This window comes from Taudactylus pleione, unplaced genomic scaffold, assembly GCF_031769625.1.
Source record: "Taudactylus pleione unplaced genomic scaffold, aTauple2 ptg000080l, whole genome shotgun sequence".
Classification (NCBI taxonomy): Eukaryota; Metazoa; Chordata; class Amphibia; order Anura; family Myobatrachidae; genus Taudactylus; species Taudactylus pleione.
This window is the reverse complement of record NW_028284482.1, coordinates 3,440,606-3,463,829: the sequence shown is the minus strand read 5'-3', so window position 1 is coordinate 3,463,829 and position 23,224 is coordinate 3,440,606. Positions and strand designations below refer to the sequence as shown.

Sequence of the window (23,224 nt, the reverse complement as noted above, 5' to 3'; positions counted from 1 at the left end):
CACATATATTTTAACCTCTCATTCCACACTTAATGATTACTCACACACAGCTATACTTTACACTGCACTGTCACTCTTTTTCCATTTTCGTGTGATGCCCTGGGGGGTCCTGGGCTGGACGTTTTTTGGGGTGCACTGCGCCCCGGACGTGAACCCCTTAGTGTTAGGGACTGCTGGTAACAGAGAAGCCGTGACGTGGCCCAGCAGCCTCCCATGTATTTGCAAATGCATGCAACTAATATCTCTGAATTTCTATGACCATATAGTCTTCATATATTGTTGCAGGTATTATTCAGTGTGCTGAGGTACAATAGGGGGTTAAATCCCCCTCCTTTTTCTACTCGCTACAAAGGGGGCTTGCTGTCGATGTTGAGTGACAGCACGCCCCCTTTGGTGGGCGGGCCGGGGGCGTGACTGCCCAGACAGAGGCATTCCCATGGGAACGCCTACCGTCTAGGGCCGGCCCCAGAGCAAGAAGTCCACTGGGACTTGCGGCAACGAGACCGTACCACGAGGGACTCGACGCAAGTCCGATGGTCTTGACCATCGCTACCATCATCCTGGCCGCTCGCATTAGCTGTGGGTGGTCACCCACGGCTATGCGAGCAGCCAGGAGGCCGCTCTAAAAATACAATAGGCGGGCACTGATTCAGAGCGAGCGCTCTGAAAGAGCGTCCGGCTCTGAATCAGGCCCTGAGTCTGGTGCTTGGTCCTCTTTCAATGCTGCTGTTCATAGATTCTAAGGAAACAGAAAATAGATCAACTAGATGTCCATCATGAATGACCTATTGCAGTGGTTTTCAAACTTGGTCCTCAGTTAATTTTTTTCCAGGTCACCCAGAAGGTGCACAGGTGTATTCATTACTCACTGATATATTTTAAAACATCTACAGGTGGAGCTAATTATTTCACTTGTGATTCTGTGAGGAGACCTGGAAATATGGACTGTTTGGGGCCCTGAGGACCGACTTTGAGAACCTGTGACCTATTGGACAACTACAAGAATATGGGATGTAGAATGTCACTTAAAATTAACTTTTTCCCTGACAACCTGGATTAGTGTAAAGGGCCCCATACATCAGCGATGGATTGCCGCGATCCTGCGATGCTGCAACCCAGCATTGCAGGATCGCAGAAATCCAACATGCTAGATTTTCACGCTTTGACGATCACGCTCAACAAATGATCGTGATTGTTTAAATCGGGGACATTTAACATGTAAAATTTTAGCGATCCTGTGACGGATCGCTGAACATCGATGGTGGGCGGTCGGCGTTTCCACCCGGAAGATCGGCATTTCCGATTGCATTGCTACATCGTGACAATCTGTCGCAGATGTATGGGCACCTTAAGTGAAGAACGGGGAATGTTTTCACCAAGACATAATGACAATGGAGCATTGCTACCAACGACGCTGAGACCCTGCAATGATGTGGGACTACTGCTGGAGACCAATGGGACACATTACAAACGGAAAGCGTCAACATCCTATTTCTCTAAAGCAAAGTGACTTTACATTTTATCTTTTATTAACAATTACATTAAGGCTAATTTGGACTGTTAAGAGTTTCTGAAACTTAGTTTCTGCAGTTTTTAAGCGTTTAGTTTTATTAGTATTTTATAAATGAATACAATGAGAATATTTAAATGCTATAGATTAATAAAAATTTTAATTATCTTACTTTTTTCAGATATAGCTATTACCGCTTTTGTTATTTGTGTGTATCGAATATATGTGAAGTGATTGAGAAAATCTGATTTTTTCCACTGAATTCAGCATCCCTAAATTAGATAGAAACACATATTCACATGCCAAATGCAGAGAATGTTTTACATTTTGTCGAATAGTGTTGTAATTTCCTCCCAAACACCAGCTTATTTTTCCAACCGGCAAACTAGTAGGCTGTTTGGAACATTATTATCCTGGTATATAGGCAGCATATGGAGGACATGTATTATTGCTGCACTTAGGAGCTGATTCAGACCCGCTCTCTAAGAAGCGTTCGCACGCAGCCAGCCGATGTTTGCATTCTGCGCATATGTACGCATCGCAATGCGCATGTGCGAACCACTGCAAGAGATCGGGAAGCGTTCGCTCGCCCAGCATAGACAGCCCAGCTGATTGAGTGGCAGGTCAAGCCGTTTGTGGGTGGTGACAGGGGCAGGCCACTAGAGACGGGGGAGTGGAGGTGCAAACGCAGGTGTGCCTATGTGTCTCAACGCTGTTTCAGAGGCGTGCATAATTAACATTCATCGTCATAGTACACGTCACCTGGTTGAAATACACACTGAAGTGATCGCAGTGCTTGCGGCAGGGTATAGTCAACCTCAAGCGCTGCGATCGCATCCGATGGTGCTCGATGTAACAATGGTTTCATGCACTTCCAGGATATGATGTGCGCAAGTGGGCGTCTTATGAATGGTTGGTGGGCTTCTGCATACACAAAGTGATTGCACGCCAAGACTTAGTGGGCATGCCAATGCCTTGCTGGGCGTGCACAGGATTTGCATACGCTGGGTGTGAGCGAACGGGTCTGAATGAGCTCCTTAATTTACTGCTAAACCTCTTCCTTATCGAAGGAAAAGCAGGAAGAGAGAAAATGGCGCATGAGTGAGGATATTGGAGTGGCTGCTTTGTCAGGTACTGCTGGACTCTCTACACATGCCAATATGGAAAGGTATATTTCCCCTTCAGTATTAGTGACATGGAGTGAGGACGGAAATGCGTTTCCATGCCCATACAGTCCACAAAAAAAAAAAACTTGTCCCCTTGCAGTCTCGCTTCGCTCATCACAGGTTTATATTCCCCCTCTATATCCACGTGGATAATAGGGAAAGACTTTGGACAGTAACTGATTACATCAGGGTACAAAAACTGAAGGGGATATATGCACTTCCATACCAATATGTGAACAAAGATCAGAAACAAAAGTTTGCTTATTGATTTTTATTAATAGCTAAATGATTCCCATCACCATAAAACAGTACGGCAGCAACAAAATCGCTAGCGGTTTGCTCTACATTATCTGCTTCCATACATATGTATACTGGATGTAAGGGTGACATAAAGCTTGTTATAGCGCATCTGACACCACTACATTGTACATCTCCCCCTAAATGCTTACAGCTGATTACAAGCTCATGGCCCCAAAATTATAAATTAATTAAAAAAAAAAACAAATTGGATCAATATGCAACATGTCAATAGATGTTGGAAGACTACCAATCCCGACAGAATGAACTAGTACATGATCTGAGGCTGAGCTTACATCTACACCCCTCTGCTGGTGGCCTGAAACATAAACATTCCCGGAACCCTGTACAAAACCCGGTTATTGGCGCCAACGTTTCTCTTTCTATAATAAAATCCACTTCCGCCAGCACATACACCTGATATACATCTCTGCCAGCACATACACCTGATATACATCTCTGCCAGCACATATACCTGATCTCTGCCAGTAGTACCGGTATAATAAACCAACAACAACACGGTGAATATTAAAGTTGGGCAACATCAGGCACAAACCCCGCCCCCTAAGATATAATCACGCGTGACGTCATTTCCTTGCGCCGTGAGACTACACAGCTTTCAAAATGCCTTTGTTGAATGACATCACATCTAATATGGCGCCGTCCACGGAAGAGCCCACGCTTGCAGCACCTGCCGGTTACACAGGTAATATAATGAGGACAGTTATCGGTTTTAGCTCTGATTACTGTACATCAGTACCAGAGGTGTTCTCACATCAGTCTCCTCTCCTGTTTGTTTTATTGGACGTAGGTTATTGTTAGCAAAATGGAACTTCTGGTGGAGCAGTGGTAAAATGTGTTTCATTCGTATCGTGAACTATACGTATATAAAAGTTTATGGTGATCTAATTCCACCTGGAGAGTGTGAATTAAATGATACCTAAGTTAGAATGGAAGACATGGGGGTAGATGTACGAAGCCCAGAAGCGGTATCGGCGCACGTGTGAAGGGGCAATAAGGGGAAGAAGTGCAATCAGTGCACGTTATAAGTGCTGATACCACTTCTCCCCAATGTATTATTGAGGGGTTCTGTGTTACATTACAGGGGCGCTGCTATCTACAAGCTAGCAGCTCCAATGTGCAGTGCAATGCACTGACCGTTCCAACAGCTGCAGATATCGATAGCTACAGCTGATGTTGCCCTGACACCACAGCAGGGACAGCACTGTCCCTGCACCGGCGGCTGCCGGCACTGGGCTGCATGCAAGATTTTGCGATGCTTGCGAGATCCCACACATGCACATTGGAGCCGGCACTAGGCTGATACGCTGTGTGCTCAGGCAGAGATCGCCGGAGGGGGGGGGGAGTTTTCACTCCCCCACTCCAGCAAGTGAGATGTTCATACATATCATCAGTGCTTCCTGCTTCGCCTCGGTAAAGAGGTTTAAGCAGGAATAGGTATAGCGGCACGATCCATTCTGCTATAAGATATCTACCCCAGTGGCACTAATAGTTCATACATTGCCCAGCATATCAGCACTGCATATAACGCCCCTGTCATTTAACAGCGGAACCCACTTTAATACATGGGGGAAAAGTGGTATCAGCGCACATAACGTGTGCTGATAACACTCCTCTCCCATGTCGCCAGGTAATACACCTGCACCAATGTTCTTCAGCAGGTAGGCAGTGCTGGTTTTGCTCATGGGAAGGTGGAAGTGATTAATTCAACAACAGGATATTGGGGAATCAGGCTAATTGTCCTAAATGGCATGTCAAACCAAATATGGGTATGGAACAGGAGGAACTCTGTTAAAAGCACCCACTAATCCCTTGTTCATTTTAATTGTCTTAAAGGTGGTCTGATTTCAGGTTACAAGAGGCACCTGTGTAACAAGTACCGATTTGTCATGTTGGCTTATGAGCTCTGTAAGCCTTCTAAAATTGCATTGCATTGTAAATGTTGTGTCAATACTATGAATTACATATTTATACTTGCTTCCAATGCAATAATTGAAACTTGAAGGATAAAAATCCAGTACAATATATTCAGCTTTGTAATTAACTACACAAATCCTTATTTCCTTATTTAGCCATCCCAGTAAAGTTCTCAGAAGAGCAGAAGGCGCACCACTGCTTGTATGCGAAACAGTACAAAGCTAGAGGGGAACTGGATAAAACACATCCACAGAACCGTACACTATTTGTAATAAACATTCCAGCATACTTGACAGAGGTGAGAATTTAGAGCTATGTTGATTATTGTCTTTATATGACATACTAGTTTTCATTCTAGGCTTTATTTAGAGCAGAGTGCTGATAACTGAGGAGGGCACATTTACATTTTTAAGATAAATATAGCTAAAGCTATACAATGCACAGCACATATATTAACCCATGCAGTTATTATACACATATGTGCCCCTATTGTATTATATAACCCCACATACATATAGGACACCCATATAACACTCCGTATCTGTACCACAAGAAATATATGTTCAGTCTAGTTTAAAGAGAAGCTGTGTCATAATAATAATCATAATAGTATTAATAGTGTCCTTGCTTGCTGTAGCTGGTATAATCTTTAGGATTTTTAAAACAGAAAAGTTTGGCAAAGGGTTAAATTATATCAATAGTTCCCCTTTTCCGAAGGGGAGGGGTGACACAGGTCATTAGGATCACTGCAAAAGACTGTTCCACTGGGGAAATAAGCAGTTTATACTCACTGCTTACCCCATTCTTTTATATTCACACTTTCTCTGAGTGCCGTGTTATATAAGCAGTCGCTGTAGTACTATTATATACGGTCCTTCCTCTGGGATGCTGTTTGGCCAGGGCAATGTCTCATAGACACTGTGGGGGCGATTCAATTGTTTACATGGTTGCTATTTTTTTAAGGCGCCCGACGGACCAGTTCAATTGTTGCTCTGTCTGGACGAGATAGCCGCCGCCGCCGCCGCCGGCATGTCTGTTTGCACCCTCAGGAGGGTGCGAGCAAAAATATGTGATAAACTTGTGGTTAGGGTACCCTAACCAGGACTTTAGACGGGTTTAGTAGTTTTACACGTCTATATCCGGTCTAATAGGCCGTGAAGATGGTGATAATTAATGGGCGCCCCGAACAATTGAATTGCAACACTGGGCGCCCATGAAGTATCGCCGTCCAAACAACAATTTAATCGCCCCCTGTCAGACACTTTCAGAGGGGCGGAGAATAAACACAACATTGTAACCTGTGCTGTGCTCCGTCTTCTATATTCCCTTCTTGCAGTGCTATGTTTATCGCAGAAGTTCATGTAATAGAATCCTGCTCAAGAAAAGCGCAGGGCACATTCTTATATTTACAAAAACGAGCAGAGCATGTCGCCTGAACACCAAAATTGTGAAATTGAAGTTTAATCTGAACAGTACTGTGAAAAAACACTACACTGGTGACACATCATACAGTGAAATTTAAGCAAATATTCACAGTTTTATGATAGTTGAATTGTCCTTGTCTTTTGACTTCTGTATTCTTCTAGAAAGAGTTATCTAGAATTTTCAGTCACTATGGCCACGTGCAATCTGTGGAATTGGTTGATAAACCAGGTCCATCGGTAAAAGACCATAAAGTGGTGTCAAAATACTTTCATCGGAAAGCACCAAAGGTAAGGCTAATAAAATCTTCATATTTATATTAAACGTACATTTTATTGAATATATAGACACCGTAAAACAAAAGAAGTAAGAGGGGATTTGTAAATTTCTGTCGAGGTAGGTTAAGGTAATGCTAACTGCAAACTGCTTTGGGTGGGGGTGGTGACAGGAAGAGTCAGACAGCAAAGAACAGAGCTTGGAGAGTAGGAAGACAGAGTTGGAGAAGTTAGACATGTCATAGAGGTAGGAAAAAGCAAAGGCCAATGGAACAGCCATCGTGGTGGGTGGGGGATGACTTCCACTGAGAGGTAAGGTGTTTGAAAGTGGTATATGTGCACATGGATGTAGAAGTTCTAGAGAATAAAAGTGGGCCAGCAAGATGGCAGAGTTGCTGAGGAAGAGTAATGAGGGACCAGAAAGGGAGGAATCGATACCCGCTATGTGGAGATGACGTGAACCTCAAATGAAGAGGATAAAGAATTAAGGGGGATAACAGTGTAGACCTCAGCGGGTTAATGGCAGAGACCATGTTTGTGAGTGCTGACAGAAGTAAAAGGATAGGTCTGGAGAAGGCTTGTGTGCCTGGAGGTGGCAGATAGTGCAGGCACCGTGTCAGAGAGGACAGCAGTTGTCTGAAATGGGATGGCATATTGCAGTCACTGGTTGTTGAGGGGTACCAATGCAAGTTTGAGCATGGTTGACACAGTCAGCAGCAAGTCATGTAGGAGGCCTGGCATCCTGGATGTCTTGTCATAAGCCACAGTCTATGTTGTCTGTACTCCAAGATAGCCATAGGGAAAGCAAAGGATTGCTGGGGCTGAATGGGCAAAAGGGCTACAGGCAGTAGGTGGAAGAAGGCCTGGGAGACAGGACACCAGGGCAGTTCAGGATATGTCAACACATCTAGGATGACTAAGCCAAAGCCACAGTGTAAATTGTGGTTGCGAACTCACCTTGCGGCTGGTGGGCTGTAGAGCGCACCTGAGCTTCACTGGTGATCCAGTGTCCCTGTGGAGAGCTCACTAGGCACACCCACTGAGTGCAGCAGAAGGAAATCCTTAAGCTACGTAGTTAAATGCTTCACACAAAAGATAGTTTAATTCATGATCTAATTAATACAAAACAAAAAAGTAGACTAAACCAAGTATTATTTTAGGAGGAAAAACAGGTTTTTGTTTGAATGAATGGTGGAGAGATCACACTTTGTGAAGTTTATAGTTCTGGACAGTGTCATAAAAATCAATATATAGTATTCTGGCACTTCTAAAAATTATTGCATCCCGCTTACCATAAATAATGTATTCCACACTTTAAACATAGACAAAGCACGTCAAATGGTAAACAATGGCGCTGTAATGATAACAAATATATAATAAAAGTCCAAACAGCTTGAAAATCCCTTCTGGTTCATTCTTCAGCAGCAGCCCTCTTGGTAATTATACTTACAAAGTGTAATGGAGCATACACACGGTCAGATTTGTCAGATCTGTCAGATGAACGATTTTACCAAAGATATGAACGATTTTTGACTGCATTAAAATGAATGGAATCGTCCAAGTCTGACTGCAAACACATCAGATGTCAGATATCGTTGATTCAGCTTGGTTCACAAGGCTGCAATCGCACGCACGCACCCGGCCGCTGCAAATGAATGCAATCGCAGCACTATACAAAGCCGCCCACCACATTATCAAGTCGCCCACGTCCCTTTACTTTCGCAATGCCTTCGCAAGTGTGCAAATTCATCGGACCCATACGAACTGTTGGGGTTGATCATGACTTCACTCACAAATTGTTAAACTTCCTGTTGGTATTTACAGCTCAGGCTGCGTATGCTGCTGCAGGGGCTTAATTATGCACGCCCTGTAACAGAGTTCAAACGCACAGGCACACCTGCGTTCGCCCGACCACCCCAAATGATCACTTCCTGTCAATCACTGTGTCATGGGATTGCGTGCTTACAGTGATCGATTCCCGATTGCATCGGTCGGTTCGCGCACGGCGATGCAGGCGCAGAATGCAAATATCGGCCAACTGCGTGCGAAAGCAGCGAAAGCAGCCTTGCGAACCAACCTGAATCAGGCCCATAATACCAAGAGGGTTTCTGCTATGATGTTGTTTATTTTTGAAGATTAATCCAGAACGGATTTTCTCAATGTCTGGACTTTTTTATGTTATGCTTGTTATTATTACAGCGCCATTGTTTACCATGTTATGTGCTTTGTAGATTTGCACAATGGGAATGATTCAGAGATGGACTCAGTGTGGATCGGTGCTGCGACTTTGTACACAGTAGATCTGAGTATATATGCTAATGCAGCAGGTGGCGTCTTTGTAAAAGGACGCCCACTGCTGGCTTCCACAGATCCAGTGACTATCTCCAAAGACACAGCTCGGATCCACTGCGTGAACATCGGCCAGCCATCTGACATCTGAGTTAGTGTTACCGTTAGGTTTTAGCGGGGCGCCGCGCCCTGCCCTATTTCTAAAGGGCAAAAAAACACCCTTCCCTGTGGCCCAGCGCCCCGCTGAAACAGCCTGTGGTTGCTGTCCCCACCCGCGGGCCGCAGTTTCCCGCGGGTGGGGGAAAACAGGTGTAGCGGTCACCTCCAGTGAATGGATGCCGGGTGCATGTGCCCAGCATTCAATCACACTGAAAGCAGCGCTTGGGGAAGCCCAGCATGTCCGTAAGTGCCGGGCACGCCCCCAAAGTGACGTAGAGGGGACGTGTCTAAAGACACGCCACCTTTTCATTGGCCAATCCCCCTTTTTTGGGTGTGCGCGGCCCTTCCTGGCGCTGGACCTAGAGTGAACACTATGAGTAACCCTCAGGTTACTCAGTATATCCAGCAAACTGCGCCACAGGGCCAATGAAACTGTGACCGAGGACGCAGCCATGGGCTTCGGCACACCAAGAAACTGGGCCAACTCACCACCAGTTTTTCCCCGCCCCCAAATGGCTGCAAGCTGTCACCCGATGTCTGCAGCCGCTACGTCCAACGTCACAGGACCAGATCTGAAAATCGAATTACCGTCCACCTCTGGATCAAACCCAGTGTGCCTACTGCGTACAAAGATTTTTCGACCTGTGTACACTTCTAGCTTGTGAAGGTGTCTCTTTAAGGTGGAGTGAGTGAAGTGTTCTGGGAAGACTATCAAAGTCCACAGTTGCATATGCATATTATGCATTGTGCTCTGAAATTAACTCCTTTTTTTTTTTTTGTTCATGTATTTTGGAACTGGTTTTCATGTCCTGTAAAAATGTTTTTTTCTTCATGTCCTTGACAAAGGTCTTTTTCAAGTTATTTATTCATTGCTATGTGAATGCATGGTAGCCTATTTAAAATGCTGAAATTGTAAATGCTGTATTCAGAGGTTAGAAGTCTATGGTGTGATCCATGTTTTTGAAATTTAAGCTGTTTAGTTTTAATGCTTTTTTCTTCTTCAGGGTCCACAGGGTTGACCTTGGGGTATAGCTGGATCTGGATCCACGGGCACCACACAGTTAAAGCACTGGGTCCATCCTCTATATCCCGCCCCCCGAGGCACAGGCAGCTCAGTTTAAGTTGGTGCCCGGCCGGAGTCGGGTCGCCGTTAGCGCAGGGGGGCTGATTAGCAGCCCCTAAGCTTATTTTATTTTAAGAGTTTTAATTTTATTTTATTTCTTTTTTAACTCTTCAGAGCGGCAGCGTCTGACTGTCCATTGGACGTCCAAGCTGCCGCTCCTACACCACGCCGGCGCCGCAACGCCAGTACAGATCTGGGGTTCGCGGCGGGACCCCAGAGTCTGTACTAGCTGGGCTCTGAAGGAATCCCAGGACTGCTGCCGGATCGCCGGGGAACAGGTAAGATCGCTGAGCACCGCTCCGAGGGTAAATGCAGTCTCTTGCCTTCAGTCTCTGGGGACAGACCGGAGGTGCTAGCAGTGTCGGCGGGCTCTCCCTCTCAGGAGGCATAACCCGCGTGTCCACTAGACCACCAGGGAGTTATGACGGCAGCGGGAGCTGGCGTCCCGGGGGTTAATTGCTAGTCAGGGGGGGCAGCCTTCCCTGTCTAGCGGCTCCTCCCCTCTGCTCAGCGCGCCTTTACGCTCGGGTCTGGCGTCACTGAGCTGCTTCCTCCTTCGGCCACTCCTCCTCTGAGGTCTCCGGTGGCCATCTTCCCTGGCGCAGACCTCTCCATGCAAGTGTGTGGACCGGTCCCCCTGTGTACCCCTCCCCTGCTAGGACAGTGTACACAGCACTATAAGCTCTCCCAGACACTGAATCTGGGCAGGTTGATTGTAGTGTAAAGGTGCAGTGAGTATTGAACAACTTTCTACATTGTATGTGACTTTTGCTAGTGCTGTCTGTGCTTTATTTCTAAATACTGTCAGTCTATTCCTATCCCTTTCCTTCTCTACGGCCCTAGCAGGTGTGTGTGGGAAGGGCTTTTCTCTGATCTAACTTATATAATCTGTAGTATTTGTGAGGTCTGTTACATACAGTTGCGTGCTACACAGTACCATATGTGAACCTGTGTGTTGCATGCTTGTGGGTGTGCCAGGAGTGAATCACTGGACTTCCCAATAGTGTCGAGATATATCTGTGTGTATGTGTGTGTGTGTGTGTGTGTGTGTGTATGTATATATATGTATATATATATATATATATATATGTATGTATATATATAAATTTCTGTTCTCCTGCAGACGCTGTGTCGCAGGGGTGAACAAGGAGGATTTATCACAGGATGGACTGTGTGTGAGGTGCCATCAGTTACCTGGTTCCTCTAACCCCCCAAATTCTGGACAGGACCCTCCTTGGGCGGTATTTTCTCAGGTGCTGACATCCATCGCGGACCATCTGGCGGTCCCGGCTGCTCTCCCCCATATGGGGTTACACCATCCAGCCATCCTCCCCTCTCAGGTTATAACGCAATTATTTCAGTCTTCCCCTGGGCCTTAGACTATTAGTCCATATACGGGGTTACCTGTATAAATTCAGTCTCCTCCAGTGACTCAGCAGTCCGTCATTCCCTTTCAGGGACTCCCTCAAGTGGGTCAACCACCTTGGGTGGATGTGTTCTCCAGTTCAGTCCAGAGTTTGGCGGCTTCATCCTCAGCCTTTCAAACTATGCTACAGAGTGACAAGCCTCAGAAGGCGTCTTAAACGCCCTGTTATGTCGTCTCAGTCTACGCAACTGTCAGACTCTTATGCGTCCTCGGATGATGGGGAATTGCCTGAGGACTCCGACTCGGATTTCCCTGTCCGGGAATTGGAGACTAAATCTTCCATTAATGTGCCGGCTTTGGTAAGGGCGGTGCGATCCATTCTTGATGTAGAGGATGACGCACCGGCCCCTAAATCCCAATACCCAAATTTCAAACAGGCAAAAGTGACTTCGGCTGTTTTTCCTCTATCTGATCAGCTGACTGATCATATGGCGGAGGCCTGGCAGTCACCTAGTAAAAGGTTCCAGCAGCAGAAACGTTTAGTGTCTAGTTATCCGTTTCCTGCAAGTAATTGCAAAAAGTAGGAAACTCCGGCTTTGGTGGATTCTCATGTTACTCGCTTAATCAAGAGTACTACCTTGCCTATGCCTTCCATTTCATCCCTAAAGGATCCCACAGACAGGAAGGTGGAGACTTGTTTAAAATCAATCTAGTCTCTCTCAGGGGAGTTGGCCATCACGTCCATGGCCATCTCTTGGGTGGCTAAAGCCATTGAGAGCTGGGTCAATGTACTGGAAGATACCTTTTTTGAGGAAGCTCCGGAGGTTCAGAGAGCTTTAGTGAGTCAGATGAAGGATGCCGCTTCCTATATTGGCAAAGCGGCTTTGGTTGCTAGTCTTCTGACGCCAGAGTATTGGCTGCAGCTGTGTCTGCTCGCCGGTCTTTGTGGCTACGATCCTGGAGAGCAGATGCGGATTCCAAGAAAGGCCTGGAGACCTTGCCCTTTAATGGAGAGATATTGTTTGGCCCAGACCTGGACAAAATTGTAGATACCCTGGCAAAGTCTAAGTCAGCTTTTCTACCATCGGCGGCTGCGCCTTCTAAGGCTAGGACCTCTGCTTTTAGGTCCTTTCGAACTCAGGGGAAGTCCAAGGGTCAGTCCTTCCTGAGGCAGTCAGCAACCAAGGCTGCCCCTAAACCAAAGAAGCAGGCCTGGAGCGCTAGACGCCCTGCTCCCAAGCTGGAGGGTAAACCTTCAGCCTGATGGAACGGGCCTCCCTCTGGGGGATCCTAGAGTGGGAGGCCGACTTCTTCAATTCGCCCAGTGCTGGTGCACTACCACCACGGATGCTTGGGTACGAGAAGTGGTCTCTGAGTGGTACGCCCTTTCCTTTCGTCACAGACCTCCCCACCAGTTCTTCTGCACAAGTCCTTCTCTGGACGAGACCAACGCCTTGCAGATCCAGGGAGCCATAGAGTCCTTGCTGAAAGCAGGGGTCATTGTTCCAGTTCCACTTTCTCAACGCGGGATGTGTTACTACTCTTCTCCTGTTTCTGGTTCAGACACCCAATGGGTCTCATCGGCCTATACTCAACCTAAAGTCGCTGAACAAGTTCCTCAGAGTGCCCAAATTCAGGATGGAAACTTTACATTCCATCATTCTGGCTATGGAACCGGGGTCTGGGATGCCTACCTCCATGTTCCTATAGCGCCTTCACACCAGCGGTATCTGCGGTTTGCTATACGTCAGCACCACTTCCAATTTCAGGCTCTGCCCTTTGGCCTCTCCAAGGGTATTCACCCAAATTATGGCTGTCATGGCTGCCCATCTGCGGAGCCACGTATCTCGACTACCTCCTATTGCTAGCAAGCTCTCCGGAGGTACTTCTACAACATCTGCACCTGACTATCATTTGCCTGCAAGTGCACAGGTGGCTGATAAACTGGAAAAAGTCCTCCCTGATTCCGTCACAAAGGATGGTTCATTTGGGAGCCCTTCTGGATTCTCGTCAGCAAAGGATCGTCCTGACTCCGGAAAATCTTTCCTCCCTACAACTACGAGTACGCAGTTGCCTGAGGAGTTGTCAGGTGTCTGTCTGTTCACTCGGCTATGAGGGTTCTAGGATCCATGGTGTCGGCGTTCGACACGGTGGAGTATGCCCAGTTCCATTCCAGGCCCCTGCAGGTTACCACACCGGATCCGGACTCGGATGCTGGTGCTGTCTCTGGAGGTGCGCCTGTCGCTAGCTTGGTGGCTTCAGACATCTCATCTCACCAAGGGTCGCCCCTTTTGGATCCCGGACTGGGTTCTGCTCATGACAGATGCCAGTTTCCGGGGTTGGGGTGCAGTGACTGGTCCACTTTCATTTCAGGACCGTTGGAATGTGGAAGAGGCAGTTCTCCCGATCAGCTCTCTGGAACTTCGGGCCGTGTACAGGGCCTTCCATTTGTTGGGTCACGCTCTTCGAGGAAGGGCTGTGCAAGTTCAGTCCAACGCCACCACGGTGACTTACATCAACCATCAAGGGGGGGCTCGCAGTCGAGCAGCGATGTCAGAGGTGTCATGCATCCTGTCTTGGGCGGCGTGCCACCTTCCGGCCATCTCTGCAGTCTTCATCCCAGGAGTCCTCAATTGGGAGGCGGACTTCCTCAGCCGTCATGACGTGTATGTCGGGGAATGGTCGCTTCAGCCAGAGGTGTTTCAACTACTTGTGGACAAGTAGGGACTGCCGGAGGTGGACCTCATGGCCACCCGACACAATCACAAGTTGTCCGTGTACGGGTTCAGGACAAGAGATGCCGACGCAAGCCTGGTGGACGCGTTGTCGGTGAAATGGACCTTTCAGTTGGCGTATCTATTTCCTCCGATATCCCTACTTCATCGGGTCCTTCGGAAATTCGAACAGGACAGCGGCACGCTTCTTCTGGTGGCTCCGACTTGGCCCAGACGTCCTTGGTACTCCGATCTTCGGAGCCTCTCCATCGACGCTCCGTTACTTCTACCTCATCATCGGAACCTGTTGTTTCAAGGTCCCTGCCTTTACCTGGATCTGGGTCATCTGTCTTTGACGGCGTAGCTCTTGAGACATCCGTCTTAAGGTCCCGAGGTTTTTCCAGCTCAGTCATCAGCACGATGCTGCAGACGTGTAAGCCTGCTCCCGCCAGGATTTACCACAGAGTATGGCATACTTATTTTCAGTGGTGTGAGTCAAGAAACTACGATCCTCAGGTGTTTTCTAGGATTTAGCGTTCCTTCAGTCTGGTTTGGACCTAGCCTTACGCCTAGCTGCTTTGAAAGTTCATGTGTCTGCACTATCTGTGTGGTTGCAGCGTAGGATAGCTCAACTGCCAGATGTCCACACATTTTTCCAAGGTGTTCTCAGGATTCAGCCTCCTTTTGTTCCTCCGGTGGCTCCTTGGGATTTGGCGGTAGTACTTCGGGCCCTTCAGAGTACTCCATTTGAACCGCTAGAGTCGGTGGAACTCAAGTGGTTGACTGTTAAGACTATTTATCTCCTGGCGATTGCTTCGGCCAGGAGAGTGTGAGAATTGGGGGTGCTTTCCTGTCGTCCTCCATTTCTGATATTTCACCAGGACAAGGACGGTGCTTCGCACTTGTCTGGGTTTTTTTCTTAAGGTGGTTTCTAAATTCCACATTAATCAGGAAATTGTTGTGCTGGCCTTTCAGACACCTGACCTCTCGGTTGGTGAGGCCTCCTTGGATGTGGTCCGGGCTCTCCGAATTTATGTGGACCGGACTAGTTCCATTCGGAATTCGGATTCCTTATCCTCTTTGGATTTCACAGGAGGGGTTGGCCTGCCAACAAGCAAACTGTGGCAAAATGGCTTAGTTTGGCTATTTCTGACTATGCTTGCCTGATCCAGCCTCTGTCAAGGCTCATTCTACTCAGTCTGTGGGCCCCTCATGGGCAGCTAGCCGTGGCGCCTCGGCTGTTCAGCTGTGTAAGGCGGCCACGTGGTCTTCCGTCCAGACCTTACTGAGGTTCTCTATGCTTTTGCCACCTTCGCCTCTCAGGATGCTTCCTTCGGGCTCTCAATTCAGCACAGGAGCATCCCCGTCCTTAGTTGGACTGCTTTGGGACATCCCCAAGGTCAACCCTGTGGACCCCCTATGGACCCTGAAGAAGAAAATGAGAGATATGGTAAGAACTTACCTTTATCTCTCTTTCTTCAAAGTCCACAGGACGCCCGCCCAGACGCACCTGGCTTCATATGGGCTGTGTGGCTGGTCACCGGTTTTTCGTCTCCCTTTCTGTGAGTATGGTTCTTGTGTGTTCCAGTCTTCCTTCGCTCTGTTTTTCCGCCTCTGGCCTCGGCTACTTACAAACTGAGGTGCCTGTGGCTCAGGGGCGGGTATAGAGGAGGATGGACCCAGTGCATCCTGGGAGCTAAAGCTTTAACTGCGTGGTGCCCGTGGATCCAGATCCAGCTATACCCCGTCAACCCTGTGGACCCTATGGACTTTGAAGAAAGAGAGGTAAATTCTTACCATATCTCTCATTTTCAGGCGTTAACAAATGCAATAAAAGCTCTTTACATGTCACTGGGAGATCTGAAAGTGATAAAATAAGGCAACCAATTATCCAGAAACTATATGTACCACTTTAAGACTGAAACTTAACAGAAGTAACCAAATAAACTCCATGTTTGTTTTAAATGATTACAGTATGTACATCTGAAACCAGCTTTCACAGTTAAAACAAAACCAACAGTAAATTCAATAATTATAAAATGATATGTCAAGCCATATTAATTTATTGTAATTTTTTTTTTTTTTTAACAGGGCTTTAAAGTGGCCTACATAGTGTTTAAAAATGCATCTAGAATTCAAGCGTTTCAGTCTATGAAAGTCCAGACACCGTTGGTTATTTCAGGAAAAGACCATTTAGTAAAAACTGGCATACATAGTGAGTTTGTTCTTTTTACTTCTTCAGTGTGAAAATTACATTATTGTTCTTTCTTTCTTTTCAAGTAGTGAATTACATCATCCGTCTATGGTTCAAACATGAGAATGCAAAGCCAAGAAAAAAGTTAATCTATTGTAGCTCAAAACCATGCTCTGATTGCTTAGTCATGGCAGAGTATCTGAAGCTATGTCTGATGGCAGAATCCCTAGTATCCTCATATTTACCAAGTAGCCCCATATGTCTCTCTAGATATTTTATTAGATCTATCTTTTTCAGGCTCAGTGGCAGCCCTGACATATGGTTTTAATCCTTGGTCAACTGAGTATAGACAGGAAAAAGTTTACAACCCCCTGAAGTTATATTGTGTGACCTTTCATTTCATTTCCTAACCCTTCAGCTGAACAATTTAGGGGTTTTGTTGGAGTAGACTTACCTGGTGCAGAGGATATGGGTGGCCCCGTTGTTGCTTCCAGGCAGACTGCCCACTTGGGTATAGGGTAGCTCCTGGGGACAGTTCTCTGCTACTGGAAGTAGTAGACACGGCCTGAATCAGCAAAGACTGCTGATGCAATCGCGCACGCAGGTCTGCTGCAAAAATATACTAAGGCTTGCAATTGCAAAGCACTCACACGGACAACATGCAGATGTCCACTTCCCCTCTCTTACATCCGTAATACCTTTGCAAACCTCCTCAAACATCGATTACCATTGACCCCTCACGCAGAATTACAGCATCAACGACCTTACTTATAAATTGCTAACCTCGTTGCATGCAGTGAGTACTCAAGCTGCGTATGCAGTCGCAGAGGCTAAATTATGCACGCCCATGCAACGGTGTACAAATAGACAGGTACTCCTGTGTTTTTCCGACCACCCACCCCTGTCACCACCCCCAAACGCTCACTGCTTGTCACTCATACTGTGAAGGCTCTATGTGGTCTCTGTGATTGCAGTGGTACCTTCAAGCACGCACACAGCGATGCATGCGTAATACGCAACAATCGTCCGTCTGCGTATACTTTAGCAATAGCGATCCTTACTGAATCGGGCCCACAGTACAGTAAGTAGATATAACAAGCTTGTGCTATGCAGGTTACTCCAACCCTTGGAGCTTGAAGTTATCCCAGTCCATTCCAACTCTGAGAGGGTCCTCCTCTTTCTGTTGAGATCTGATCTTGCCACCAGTCAAGAGACTTTCTGATGTTCTGTATCAGTCTTAGGACATTGATACAAACGTTTCTGGCTTGCAATACTACTGTCTGAGTACCTCCTAGATACCGATCTCTCAAATGACAACTTGCCCATAAGATAATACCTATGACAGAGGAAAACCTTCATAAGGGCGCATCTGCACAAAAATGCAATACAAGGTTATTGAGTGAAAAGGAATTGAGACTTCATGCAAACATATTGGCGGGGAGAGCAGCGTGATGTGCAATACAACAGTTTGAACTTCCATTACAGCAAAACACATAAAGGTCTTTTTAGATGCCAGGATGGTCGTAGCCTTCATAAAATGACAAGGAGGTTCAAAAGCATGATGATAAAGATAACAAGAATGATGATAAAGTTATCTTTAACTTCATGTAGAAGGAAAGATTAAGTTGTCTCATTACCTCAGTTGATATCAGATCCACCCAGAATGGGAATTGCACTAAAAGACGTTTAAGCATTTTTTTTTAGGATTTTTCAGATAGCCCTGATTGAGAAATCAGAATACCAAATTGGAAACATTCTACTCCCTGTGATTGAACTTTATGTGCTGTAGGTGGCGATGGACTCGATTTACTAAAATGAGCTGGTCCCACAGGACGCGACAAGCTGCAGCCTGTAGAATGTCTGGGTCTATATCGCAGCCAGTGTTGCTGGACAAGAGATGTAACCTTTTCCACTGAATGGTGATTGATGGACAATGTTACATGCAGTCTCTGCTGAGCCTTTCACGGCTCAGTAGACTTCGGGCTCTCTAGCTGCCTTTTACTGCAAATAGCGGTCTGCTGCTTGTTTTACCTGCAGGGCGATTCTCCTGCTGATGCACGGAACAGCTACACGATTTCAAACAACAAACTTTGCAAAAAAAACAGGATTTTAGTGGGTCTTAAGTTATAGGGTAAGGCATTGCTACTAAGCAATTACATTTTCATATAACCACTATTTCTTAACAGACCAGTTTAAAAGGAAAACATTTAAAAGCATGTGATGCACGGGACTCATAGAAAATAATTATTCACTGCCGCTGTTATGTGCCACCAGACTTGTCAGACATTCCTAATCTGTTCTGACACTATAGAAAAAGAGAAAAATACAGTTAGACCTTTTATCCAGACAATTTATGACAATATTCATCCAAGCTCTGAAGAAAATAAGAAGAAGTGATTTGGACAGATAGACCACCTTCAGAGTATATGGTTTTGTTTCTGAAAGAACTCAGTGACAAATTCAACAAGGCGTTTCACTGGAAGTATTCTGCCACCTCACATGGCAAGGGTGTGGTTGATGGCATAGGAGGAAGAGCCAAATCAATTGTGAGGAAACGGTAATGAGCAAAAAGGCCAATGCCCCTATTGTGCAATCTGCAGAACTTGTGAAGTCATTGATGCCAGCCACAAGAGTCTTATACATTGGTGAAAAAGACATTCCACGTAATGATGAGATCTGGAAACATGCAAGTTACATGGAACTAAGGGCCTGATTCAGAGCCGCTCGTAAGTGGCCGCTCGTTCGTTCCTACCGATGTTCGCAGAACTGCGCATGCGTACGGATTTTAATACGCATGCGTGAACCTGTCAGTGCGGCCAAAAATCGTGTGCTCGCTAAATAGCGAATGCCTGCTATTTTGAGTGACAGAATGAGGCGTTTGTGGGTGGTAACAGGGGAAGGTGCTTGAAAACGGGGAGTGGAGATCCAAACACAGGCGTGCTTAAAGGTCAAAACGGGCATTTTAAGGGTGTGCATAATTAACAAAGCAGCGTCATTGACCACGTCACTTGGTGGTTTTATAGTCAGAACTACTCGCATGATTGTGGTAGGAAAAACCAACCACAAGAATAGCGAGCAGTTCAGACGCCTTTTGATGTACTCGATTAATCTAATAAATAGCGGACATGACGTATGATGCGAGCGGCCAGGGGGCGTTTTTTTCAAAATTACGTTAGCATGTTTTGTTCGCTCGTTCAGACAAAGAGGCGTGAACAGACCGCAAAGAGCGAACGGTTCATTTAAATAGCCAGCCCCTTTTTCTGAACGAGCGAGCGCAAATAGCGTCCGGCTCTGAATCAGGCCCTAAATGCACACCAAGTAAAGAAGTACAGGTGTATGCAAATGCAGTTTCATCCAATAATGAATTTCAATTTCAAGTCACTGAAAATGAAATTGATAAAGGAAACTGTTTGTTGGTAACTTACAATGGACAGCAGTATTCTGGGGAGGTGACACAGGTTATTGGGTCTGAAGTTGAAGTTTCAGTAATGATTCAGCACAGTAGAACTAAACAGTGGAAATGGCCAACACAGGATTATAAGGTGTTTTACACCCAGGACAACATTGTAAGAAATACAGCCTCCAGAAGTTGCCTATGCAAGAGGGTATTACTACTTCCCAGATTTAGGTTGATTTGTGTGATGCACGGGACATTTCTGTTTTTCTCTATTTTAGAGCAAAGCTAAACAATTATCTTAATTTGTACATGGATTTTAGTTACATATTCAGACTACAAAGATGAGCTGTGGTGGTTTTATTTTGTGATGATTATTAGTACAGTATGAAAATGTTGCCTTTCGCAGTGATGCATGGGGCGGAGCTACTTAGCATATTTAAATGTTAATATTTCTGTGCATATTTAAGCTATATGGCAGATTTCATATTTAATTTGAAAATACCGCATATTGGGTAGAGTGAACAAAGATAAGGTACTTCCAAACAGTTGCAATTTACAGAACAGTGTGCTATGAAAACTTTGTTATAATTATGATTTGTAACTTCTACATTGGTGTAATGAAAAACCTAAATCTAATCTAAAATGTAGCTTAGGCTGGGTACACACCTAAAGATTTTCTGTCCAACTAGTTGATTGGTTGGAATATAAATCTGGTAAGGAATGGGAGTAACTGATGATCAGCAATTTACTTCTAAATGCCAGAAAACAGATGAAAATGGTCGTCAGACAAGTTTGTTAAATGTTTGAACTAAACAGTTTGTTCAAACAGTTTTTGTCCTTTTTCCGGCGTTTGTGAGCAAATTGCTGATTGTCATTTGCATTCATACGCAGGGCCGTAGGGAGGGTGGTGCGGCCGGTGCCTCCGCACAGGGCGGAATCCTTCCAGGGTCAACGGCCACACAATTTCCGGCTCCGGAGGTCTGTAGGAGTTGACCTCCTGCAGTCGTGCGCGGCGCACCAAGAAAGCCAGCTGGAGGTCCCGTCCACCCTCCTCCCCCTGTATGGAAAGGTAAGCGCTCAGGGGGAGGAGGGGGGCGGGAAGGGAGCGAGAGGGGCGGCAGTGCTGCACAGGGCGCACTGCCGTTCAGCTATGGCACTGTTCATACATTACCAGATTTTCATTCCAACCAATCAACTAGTTGGATGGTTGGACAGAAAGTCTTTCGGTGTGTGTACCCAGCCATATGGTGCATACACACGGTCAGATCTATCAGACGAACGATTAACTACAAACGATGAACGATTTGACAAACTATTTCATGAACTACGAACTATTTTTGACAGTATTAAAATGAATGAAAATCAACCAAATCTGACTGCAAACACATCAAATGTACGATATCATTATCTGACAAATGGGAACGCGCATCGTTCATCATTGCATGGACACATGTCAGATTTGTTTCAGATATGAACGATTGAACGATTTTTAACATTATTGTACAAATCTGAAGGAAAATCTGACTGTGTGTAGTTTCTTATACTTTGGAATGTGTCCATTTAATAAATATAAACAAATTGCTGGTTAGTGAAATTTTATTTTTTGTAGTTTCTGTTCACTTTCTGGAGAATCGCTCTACATCTGGTTAATGAAGAGTCACGCTGGGGCAGTGGCGGATCCGGTCGATGGCGCACCCCAGCCAGTTTACAACAGAGTGGCTGCAATGACATCAGTATGGCCATTGCCCTTTCCCCTCACAGCAGTACAGTGGCTGTGCCTTGCCCTCACCTCTCCTACTATAATGGGTTTGGCTGATGGAACTTAGGGATCTAGTGTATTTTAACAGAATTTATTTAAATGGAGTAAACGCTAGGGTGGAGGGAGGGGTTTCAGGATCTGAGTTTGCTACCAGCCATTGGCGACATGTTTTTGTATTTTAGAAAAAAAACGTACTTCTGCCGAAGCAAGTTCTAGGGAGCGGTATGGTCAAATCGGGTTTTCTGGAAACCAGTGGCATATACAGTAAGGTGCATAAATATTGGGACATTGACAGAATTTTCTAATCACCTGATTTGGATGTAATTACCCTTAAATTAAATCTGAAAGTCTGCAGTTAAAGCACATCTTGTTTGTTTCATTTCAAAACCATTGTGGTGAATAGAGGCCAAAATATGAAAATTCTGTCAATGTCCCAATATTTATGCACCTGACTGTAGATGCGTCCTCATACATCTAGCCTCCATACGCCCCGCAGCGCGACTTGCCTGACGTGAGGCACCATGTCCCATGCTACTCTGCTAGTGTTGAGGGTCTTATTTTGCCAAAAAATGCGTCTTAAGTCGCAATGTGATGCGGCTAGGATGCACCAGCAGACTGGGCTGATTAATTTGATATGGCACTTGTTATGTGAGATTGCACACGGTGCCCCTTCTTTCTTAAACCACCAATGTCGGAAACTTATCACCGGAACAGGCCAGTACGTGTTGGGTTAAAGCAGGGGTGGGCAATAAGCGGCCCTCCAGCTGTTGTTGAACTACAAATCCCAGCATACCTTGCAACAGTTTTGGCATGGCCAAATAGCAAAACTGTGGCAGGGCATGCTGGGAAGTGGAGTTCTACAACAACTGTGGGGGGCCACTTATTGCCCACCCCTAGGTAAAAAGGGTTGGCACAGGTGTGCTCTTTGGCCCAGGAAGAGCATGCTGGATGACTGTTATGCTGGGTACACAAAATGTGTATCCAGCACGATATCACCGGCGACGGGACCCTGCATGCGTCAAGTGCATACACACTTGCCAATTCTGGGTCTGACGGGTGGGGTTGCCTGCCATGCAGCATGGCATTGTTAGCGACATCCCCTGTCGGCCCTGCAGTAGGGTCAACGGGCGATGTTGCTAGTGACCCATGGGAGCGCGCATATTATAGTTACACACTAGACTATGAATCCGATATGATGTTCTGATCCGCGGGATCGGACGACATATCGTCTCTTGTGTACTTGGCTTCCGGCTGTAACTCATACAAATCTATTCCTGCCTTCAGGCACTCACAACAGACCAATGTAGATGAATAGAAGTCTGACACACTGTAGAGGACAGATAAAGACTGCATGGCCCATACATTTTATTGTGTATGACAGCTACAAAGCATTTGTCTCCTCCACTGCTAGTGCTCCAGCTGACAAGACACAGCACAGATGGATGAAGAACAGTGTGGTGGTGGGGACTAATAATGTAACTCATAAGTTAAATTACACATTTGTAATGGGTGGGAGCGGGTTACATTTATTGTAAGTGTGGATGTAGGGGGCTTTCTGAGGTGTATATACGGGGTATGTGGAGGATTCTGATTGCAATAATTGGGCATGTATAGG

General features: G+C 46.0%; 1 protein-coding gene across 1 annotated transcript in view; it reads left to right on the top strand.

The window, feature by feature from the left end:
* The first annotated feature begins 3,562 nt into the window (after window positions 1-3,562).
* The window catches only part of RRP7A (ribosomal RNA processing 7 homolog A), a 29,526-nt gene continuing 9,864 nt past the window's right edge, over window positions 3,563-23,224 (top strand). The window contains exons 1-4 of the mRNA XM_088468021.1: window positions 3,563-3,679; window positions 5,067-5,209; window positions 6,498-6,623; window positions 16,351-16,474. Coding sequence (XP_088324147.1) covers window positions 3,598-3,679; window positions 5,067-5,209; window positions 6,498-6,623; window positions 16,351-16,474 — 475 coding nt within the window. The 5' untranslated portion in view covers window positions 3,563-3,597. The remainder of the gene's footprint in view (window positions 3,680-5,066; window positions 5,210-6,497; window positions 6,624-16,350; window positions 16,475-23,224) is intronic.